The sequence below is a fragment of the Doryrhamphus excisus genome, chromosome 8 (assembly GCF_030265055.1).
Source record: "Doryrhamphus excisus isolate RoL2022-K1 chromosome 8, RoL_Dexc_1.0, whole genome shotgun sequence".
Lineage (NCBI taxonomy): Eukaryota > Metazoa > Chordata > Actinopteri > Syngnathiformes > Syngnathidae > Doryrhamphus > Doryrhamphus excisus.
The window spans coordinates 2,473,281-2,482,412 of NC_080473.1; the positions used below are offsets into that span (position 1 = coordinate 2,473,281).

At 43.2% G+C, this 9,132-nt stretch overlaps 1 protein-coding gene across 1 annotated transcript; it reads left to right on the forward strand.

Moving 5' to 3' along the window:
* Positions 1-2,032: 2,032 nt before the first annotated feature.
* On the forward strand, positions 2,033-7,754 carry bbc3 (BCL2 binding component 3). Its single transcript, XM_058079959.1, has 4 exons — positions 2,033-2,344; positions 2,893-3,106; positions 5,019-5,191; positions 6,919-7,754. The coding sequence occupies exons 1-4, from the start codon at positions 2,273-2,275 to the stop codon at positions 7,000-7,002; spliced, it is 543 nt and encodes a 180-aa protein (XP_057935942.1). The 5' UTR covers positions 2,033-2,272; the 3' UTR covers positions 7,003-7,754.
* Positions 7,755-9,132: the final 1,378 nt, after the last annotated feature.

Sequence of the window (9,132 nt, forward strand, 5' to 3'; positions counted from 1 at the left end):
TGTATATTCTTTGTAAATAACCCACCATGGGGCAAAAAGCTATGTCAAACAAAGTGAGGGATGCAATTGAACTCACCACAAAATACAAAGATATTATGACTTAGCTTTTTGTAAATATATGACTTAATTGTTGTAAGTTTATGACTTTATTCTTGTAAAATTATGACTTTTGAAGAAAGTTTGATTTTTTCCCCCACAAATGTATAATTATATTGTTGTAAATGTATGACTTAATTCTTGAAAATTTCTGACTTTATCCTTTAAAATTTATGACTTCAGAATTAAATTGTAAATTTATGAGCATAAAGTCAGAAAGTTTTGAGAAAATAAAGTTGTAAATTTAGCAGAATAAATATATTCTTGTAAATGTACGACTTTATTCTAACGTCATAAGACGTTAGAATAAAGTCAAAAGTATGAGAAAAAAGTTGTGAATGTCGCAAAATAAATACATTTCTGCATAAATGTTTTTCTGGCACATTTATGACTTTATTCTTCTAAATTTATGACTATATAATAAGGTTGGATTTTTTTCTCTGAAATTTAGAACTTTCTTTTAGAAAATTTGACTTCAGATGGCGTCTCACTACTGACAGTGGTTGTTGTTTCCTATTTTTTTATTAAACGGCAAAGCACATTTGTTGCTTCTACAAGGATGATATTTACTTTGATATATGATTGTTATGTTTTGGCAGATGCTATGTGTTAGTTTCCTAATGCTTTTTTTTGGAGGGGGGGGGGTTCTTCTCCCAGGGGTTCTTGCCCTGGTAGGAGGGCCTGGGTGGGAGTAAGTTGGTGGGTTAGTGAGAATGAAAGGAGTAGAAAGGAAGTGTTGAGCCTGTAGTAAACACATTAGTTGGGGTACTGTTGTTTCATCACTAGAAATAGTATACTATTTGTAAATCCTTGGCACTTTTTTCACAATTTTGTAAACATTTTGCACTGTTCTGGAGAGCACAAGTTATATAAGTTTTTTCATCACTGTTCTGAGGGGCTTCCAGTAGAACCTGTACTTTATAGCTGCTCCCCTTTAAGGTTATTTCCACTAAGGACCAGGGCTAATTGACTTATGTTAGCGATCAGAGGGACAAGTTCATTGGTTTAAATATACGGGAATGACCTTTTCTTGAACAATACTGCTGACTCGTTTATATCACAGAAGACATTGGGTGACACTTTTTTTTATAATGTTAGAATGAAAAAGAGTTTAATAGGAAAGGAAGGGCGATAAGCAGCAAAAATATTCAAGGATCAAAACTCACAAAACTATAAAAAGAACAAGAACATTCCCATTAAAAATATGCCAGTAGATCCAAGTACAAATCCACTGCGAGGGAAGGTAGGTAGGTAGGTAGGTAGATGCAGGTTGGGGCTTGAAGTTGCCCTTGAGAGATCGAGAAGGAAAGAGCATCGATGGTGAACTTTGAGTTCCTTCAGTTTCCTATCATTCCTTCTCGATTGAGCGGTTGAGGTTACAAGAAGAAGCACCTTTTCTTTTCTGCTCAGCAAAAGCTGACGTGGTATATTCCAATCTTTGAGGCAATTCTGAGCAGCGTGGAGTCTCCTGAATCCACGAAAAGAGCGCTCCAACTGAAGAAAATCGGCTGTTTTTATGCACTCTGTGCTCACCACTGCCATGTCCCCTCCTCTACTGGGAAAGTCCCTTCAATCGTCCAATAGCATGTCTTCACAGGAGACCACGTGGGTTCTGTCACATTCTCAAGACATTTCTGAGAAATCACATGAACTCCCTTTTCATCACCAAGACACTTCTTGAGAGGTCACATGGACTCCGTCGCGTCATCAAGACATTTCTGATAAGTCAAATGGACTCCGTCTCGTTATCCATCATTCATACACTTCTTGAGAAGTCACACCGACTCTGTCGTGCCACCTAGACATTTCTGAGAATAATTAAATAAGAATAAATTCAATAAAACTTACATTTTCAACATTAAACAAGCGATTCAGATTCGACTTTTGTTTTGAAATTTCAAACCGGATATGACGTCAGCTGACGCTATATAATACAGGGCAACCAGCGATGAGCGGCAGAGTCTGCAGCAGCAAGAAAAGTATACCGCAGCCGCTTGCTAACATGTCTTCATGTCCATAGCTAGCTAGCTAGCGCCGCATGGATGCGCTAAACTGGGAATAACAATCTTCAAAAAGCGAGCAAAAGTCGTCGAGACAACCCCTAGCCGGATCCTCGACGTGAAATGACACTTTTGGTCGACCGCTTGACACTTTTTTGCACATTGGAGCGCCTCTGATGTCCGCCGGTCGCCGCCGCTCTCCATCGGGCGGAAACACTCAGCACCCATCCCAACAGGGTCGCCGTAAGGTATGACTAAATATGCTTATTATTATACTAGTAAGGCATGTCAAAATGTAATTATTATTATTATATTAGTAAGTCGTTAAAATATACTAACACGTTATTTTTTAACTTTATAGTACAGCTAGTTTCCCTTCCACTCAAGTGAAACACTCACTTGAACGTAGTTATTTACTGCAGGATGACGTTTATTCGTCCTAAATGAAAATATAAAAGAAATAATCCATACCGGGGTTTGTTTACAAACAGCAGTGTGGCGTCGTCGGGGGCGCACTGCTTACCCCTGGCGGCCAATGGTAGAATTTAGGTCAACATGGTGCTGTATTATTTTGGAGTAGAGATTTCCCTTTAATCAACTATTTTATATTATATTCTTATAGCAGCATTTAACATTTAACTTAACATTTAACACAGTTACCATCCATTTGCATTAGAAAAAAATCACAATATTCTTGACAAAATTGCACCAAAATATTGGCATGATGTCCATTTCTGACATTGTAGTGTGTTATTGACTGATTACATTGTTGGTATTAATTGATGTACATATTCAGGTTCCAGGTACCACTGAGATGGCGCGTGCAGAGACCACGGAGGGCGTCTCTGCAGCTGCAGCAGGGGGTGCGAATGGCCCTCTCCCGCAAAACCACCACAGCTCAAGCAGCGCCTTGCCCAACACGCAGCACCCTCACTCACCTCCGCTGCCCACCAGCCTGCCTGGCCCCACGCCCCAGACGCCATCGCCGCCGCTGAGCCCAGCGCAGTCGGGTAGGATCATGTGCCTTTCTAACCTTATCGCACCTGAAATATTAGTCCTCACGTGAAGAGTGAGTCACCGTAGAGAACAAAAGATGCACGCTGACATCTCTCGGACCAATCAGAACATGTCTTTGCGGCTCCAGGAAAGCTCAGGTGATGATATTGGGTAGTGGTGAAATTGGGTAGTATTATAATTAATCTGTTATTGTAGCGGTGTCTTTGTCAGGTGGTTTGCACGCCACAGGGTACTGACTTCTTTCTGGAGTCTTTCCAGTTGCTCCGTGCTCAAACCACATGCATTCATAACCACACAGCATTTCTGCTGCACACTGTGCAGTAGGCACAGTCTGGGGTGGTTGATGTGGGCTCACAGACATGGTCTTAACGTTGAAAATGCGGAGAGATTGCAAACACAAGACAGTAAATGTCAGCATATGCAAGTGTAGATGAGCAGCAGCACTTTAAATAAGGGTAAAATAATAGCATTTCAATTTGCAATATCGATAATATGCATTATTTTTTGGTTTTGTGACATGATACCTCGCAAATACAACCCATCAGGCTGTGATTTGTATGCATAGGTATTTTTCATTTGCATCACCTTCCAATTTTGTGTGCTGGGATACATTATGGTGGTCTGCCACCTCCTGCATTTCTACCCATTTTGGTGAAACTTGAGAATGAAGGGCGTGGCAGCAGCCGGCGGTGAAAGTGATGCTACCGTTACTCCTCCTCCCAATGTCGTCAGCAAGGAGGTAACAGTGGTGGAATGGCGTGGAGGGCTGTCGGGAGCTTGTCGCATTGACGCAAGATGACGCCAAAAAGTGCTCAGACCGGTTTGAGGAGGAGGTGCGGAGATGAAAACAAGGATTGCGACACGTACTTTCAGTTTCTGGACGCTGGTGCGTTAAAAAAATATTACAGATAGTAGGGAAGAGGTACATTTTGTGTATTTATGAAGATAAAACTCTTTTTTTTAACAGAGAAGTGCATTGAAAAAATAATGAATGTGTGTGCTTTGTTGATCTTGTTGACCAAGTCCTAACTGGGTAAATAATGTGTTTAGTTTTAAGATAAGCATGCAAACTTGGGGAAAAAAAGCTAATCTAATCATAGAATGGTGATGATGCTCTGCAGGCTGCAGCTTAATGTTATGATTTACTGGGAGAGGAAGCATGAATGGAGATGTTACAAGTTGTAAAAGGAGGCAATAATGAAGGTACCACCTCCTCCTCCTCCTCTCTGCTACACCCGCCTCCCCCTTCTGCCGCGGGTCAGCTGTGCAGACATGTTCAGACATGTCCTCCACCGGGCTGCGCTGCCTGCTGCTGCTATACAAGAGCAGTGCCGGTAACATTGCTGCTAATCGATAGATAAAGGATTAAAACTGTAATAAATGGACGTCTAATAGAACAAAAAACAAACATTGCCAGTTAACCAATGGGAATAAGTGAGATAAATAAAGTTTTTCGGTGTCCCCCTCTCGGCCAATCCTGACATCGGCTCCACCCCCCCGCGTCCAATCAGAGCGCAGCACCGTGCTCCACTTGCCAATCACGCCAAGACAGTGCGCGGTCTCGAGTTACCTTGGCAACAAGCCAGGCCTTTCTCATGTGTTTGTTGTTGTTTTTTTGCGTGCTGTCTAGTCACTTTTTTTTTTTGCTGGAAGGATGGCTTCTAATCCTCCCTGCAAAGCCGCCAGTTGCCGGGGGCGACCGTCTAAATGGCAACGGGTGGCTTGGGAGAAAATGTCACATGACCTCCAGTCACATGACCTGTTGCCACTCTTTAATAGTGATACCGCACACGCAGTACAGTAGACTTATTAAGAAGATTAAGTGATTACGCTCCACTAGTTGCGTCTCATCACTATCAAACACTTTGGATCACTTCCTGGTTCATGACCCATTTGTCTCTATAGACGAACGGCAGGATCAGGGGGCGCTCCTCAGACGCAGACCCCTACCGGAACTGCCGCCTCAGGACGAGCACGAGTCGGCGGATCCGCTCCCGACGCCATGGCTGGACACCACCGCAATGGGCCAGCAGCTGAAGACCATCGGAGACGACTTCAATGCCTCAGTGCTGCGAGCGGTAAGCTTCCATGGCGGGTGTGGGCGGGGTCGACGGGGGTAAATATTAGTGACATTGCAGCATGGACAACAATACAGGGTGACTTTCTTCTTCGTTTTGCGTGGTGTCTAACTCTGCCCCTAAGTCAGCATCCTAAGTCATCTGACTTAAGATGCTGTGTATGCTAATGTGGCCACAAAAGTGTAATAAGAAGTGAAGCAGTTTTAACGGTACAAAATGTTAACAAGCACGGATGCAGGACTCTTACGTCTTCATTTATGTTTGTCTTCTCTGAGCACTTTGACCCCATGGCGGGTTATTCGGCAGCACGATGCTCAATTGCGCTGAAGAGTACAGCACATCGCAAAATGACTATTTTGTTACGTGCAATGTTGTACGAAACCAGGGGTAAAATTTTGACAAGGGTGGTCTGACTGTCGTTTTTGGCAGTAGGGAGGGTGGTGGTGGGCGGCCGAATCAAACATTGATATTGTCGGTACCAAGGGCGGACAGCAGGCGCATCCAAAGTGAGGCCTGGGGGCCATTTTGTGGACCGCGGCACTTTCAAAATGTATAATTTAACAAGAAAACTAAAAGCAACAACAACAACATAATTTTATAAGCATAAAGTTCACTCATTCATTTTCTACCGCTTGTCTTCGGGCGAGATGTGGGGTACACCCTGGACTGGTCGCCAGCCAATCACAGGACACATATAGACAAACAACCATTCACACTCACATTCATACCTATGGACAATTTGGAGTCGCCAATTAACCTAGCATGTTTTTGGAATGTGGGAGGAAGCCGGAGTACCCGGAGAAAACTCACGCATGCACGGGGAGAACATGCAAACTCCACGCAGAGATGGCCTAGCTGTGAGGTCTGCGCGCTAACCACTCCACCACCGAAGCATAAAGTTGAAATATGAAATAAATATTGTAATGTTTTGAAAAGCTAACAAAATAATGAGTAAAGGTTGTATATATGTTGCGGGAAAAGCACTAATGCAATGAGAATGGAGTCAAATTTATATGATAAAGTCATAATTCTAAGAATAAAGTTATATTATAGTATTAGGTTATACTATGACTAACAAACACAATGAAATAAATTTTCTGGAAAATTAGGTTGGGGAAAAAGTTATAATATTAGGGGAGTAACTAAAATTGAAGCTCAAAATATTCAGAAAATTAAAGTCATAATTCTGCAGAAAGAAAATTTACGAAAGAAGAAAGTTGAAACATGAATTTAAAAAAAGAACAAAAATGGGGAAGAGGAGCACTTGTGGCAAAAGTGGCAAAGTTGTATCCTTTCATTTTTCACTTTTTGGACACCCGTGGTTTAGAGCATACTCCTAACTGTCGCAACTGTTCTATAGTGATCACAACGGCCATTTTGTCTGAACTTCCCTTAATTATTAGCTGGGTTTTCTGTCTCTCCTCTGTTTTATTTGCACTACTTTCTTATCTCCCTGCCCTCCTTACACCAGATCGCGTGAGGACTTGGCAGCAGACCAGCAGACACACACACGCACACGACGTCATTTGTGTTTATGTGCCTTGGACTGTGTTAAACTCACATGCATGTCTTGGTCCTTGGTCCCGCCCTCTCTACACTTCGCAAACCTGTCCGGCTGCTTGCAAACACACACACACACACACGTGGTACACTGACACACATGGGACGTCACATGTTTTGTCTCCTCTCTAAGCAACAGCCTACTGATTGTGACAATGTGTCCTCAGCACGACTCCGCCTACTGGCAGTACTGGAGAGGCTTCCGTCGAGGCCTCGTCACCCTGGTCCGCGCCCTCGACAGGCTGGTCTAGTTCGCCCGGTCGGGAGCACATCACCATCCTCCAATCGGCGTCCCTTTTCTGCTGGTTCAGACTGCACCCGACCCTGGCTGCGTGTGGGGTTTTTTTTTTGGTCCTTTTTCACCTGCGCGACGGTCCAAACTGGACGCTGGCGCTTGCGGCCAGCTAGTTACATTCATCTCAACAGGAGCACAATGACGTTTTCATTCACCGGAATGTCCTTCCACATGAAATAGTTTCATTTGGTGGTGCGACACGTGCCTTTGTGACACACACACATACATTTCCTGAAGTGTAAATATTCCTTTTCAATCAGACAAAAGTGGCCTGTGGAATACCGAGTGTTTTGTTTGTAAGTTGCAACACTCAATGTTGATTTCATTCCCGACAAGTATTTCATGTTTCAGTTGTCACCAGTCAGTTTTGTGCGATTGCTTTGTAGTTAAGTTAATTTATTTCCAACGGTAGCATATTTGGAGCCTCTTTTGTTTTGTTTTGTATGTTTAATTTATTTGTTCTTGACATTCCTGTTGTTGGCGTAGCTGATGCTTCAATAAGCTGAAAACTGGATCTGCATGTCGAAACACAAGACGATCAGACGCTAAAATAATGATTCATCAGGACTCGGGAAACTGTAGCAGGATTTGGAGCTGAAAACAAAAGATTGATGTTTGTCGGATTCAAGCGCACTTTTACGTTGCTTCCGTTTGTCTTTGTTTTTCCAGCAGCATGTTCACCGCGTCGTCTTGTTTTCGGTGTTTGTGCATCTGTGGGACTGACATGACTGCTAACATGATGCAGATGCAGCGTTGTCACTTCCTGGTTCGTCTTCCTTGTTATCATGCAGTTGTTGCATTTTTTTACTGCTGTAAAGTTTCTACTGGAATTTTGTACTTTGTTGTTTTATACAATAAACTCAATGAAATAATGCGGTCTGCTGTCACCTGCTGAGAGATTTCTTTAAATGTAAAGGGGACCTATTATGCTTTTCCCACTTTTCTGACCTTCAAATTTATAAGTGTAACATTCATTCATTCATTCATTTTCTACCGCTTTTTCCTCGCGGGGGATGCTGGAGCCTATCCCAGCTGTCTTCGGGCGAGAGGCGGGGTACACCCTGGACTGGTCGCCAGCCAATCACAGGGCACATATAGACAAACAACCATTCACACTCACATTCATACCTATGGACAATTTGGAGTCGCCAATTAACCTAGCATGTTTTTGGAATGTGGGAGGAAACCGGAGTACCCGGAGAAAACCCACGCATGCACGGGGAGAACATGCAAACTCCACACAGAGATGGCCGAGGGTGGAATTGAACCCTGGTCTCCTAGCTGTGAGGTCTGCGCGCTAACCACTAGACCACCGTGCCGCTTTATAAGTGTAACAGTTGGTGTAAAATTATAAGTTAGAATGTTGTATTTTCATGTTAAGCGAGTGAGCCCTGAAAGAAGTTTGTGGTGCCTCAAAAACTGCCCCTATGTGATGTCACAAAGGAGAGGATTTCCATATATGGGCATGGCTGTAAGCCAGATAAGCTCTCTGCCCTCCCCCAAGTTCTGCTTCTCTGTTTACGTTGCTAGCAATGCCTCATAAGGGAAAACCCCATTTGTTTACAATTCCTGAAGACTCCACCATCAGGCACAAGTTGTTAGAGTTCCTGATTCCCTACCAGCCAAAGAAATGCATTTTAATCTGTCAACGGATTTTCAGAATGTCTTGAAGTAATCTCTTTTTTTGAGAAACTTCAGACTACCCAGTCTCTACATCCGGATCGGATTCGAGATCCAACACATGGCTGTATGTAAAAAGCGGACATTTAAAAAAAGATAAATTGCAGTTTATTATCAAGTCCTATACCGTTCATCAACTCCTTTAAATTTGGTTTTGTAGCTTGCGGCTGTCAAGAATCCGACAGTAACAGAGGACTTTTTGACTGTTGTAAAAGGGACGACCGTAAAAGGCATCCGGTGATGAGGTCAAGCAAGTGACCTGAGGAGAGTGACGCTACCTCTTAATCATCACACGCGACCGGGTACATCCTGGCCCGGGTCCCAGCCAGGGGTGACCGGTGAAGATAAGGTAACTAATTGCTGTTATTACATATGCGTATGTGTAGGCAATGGTTATTGAAAGATG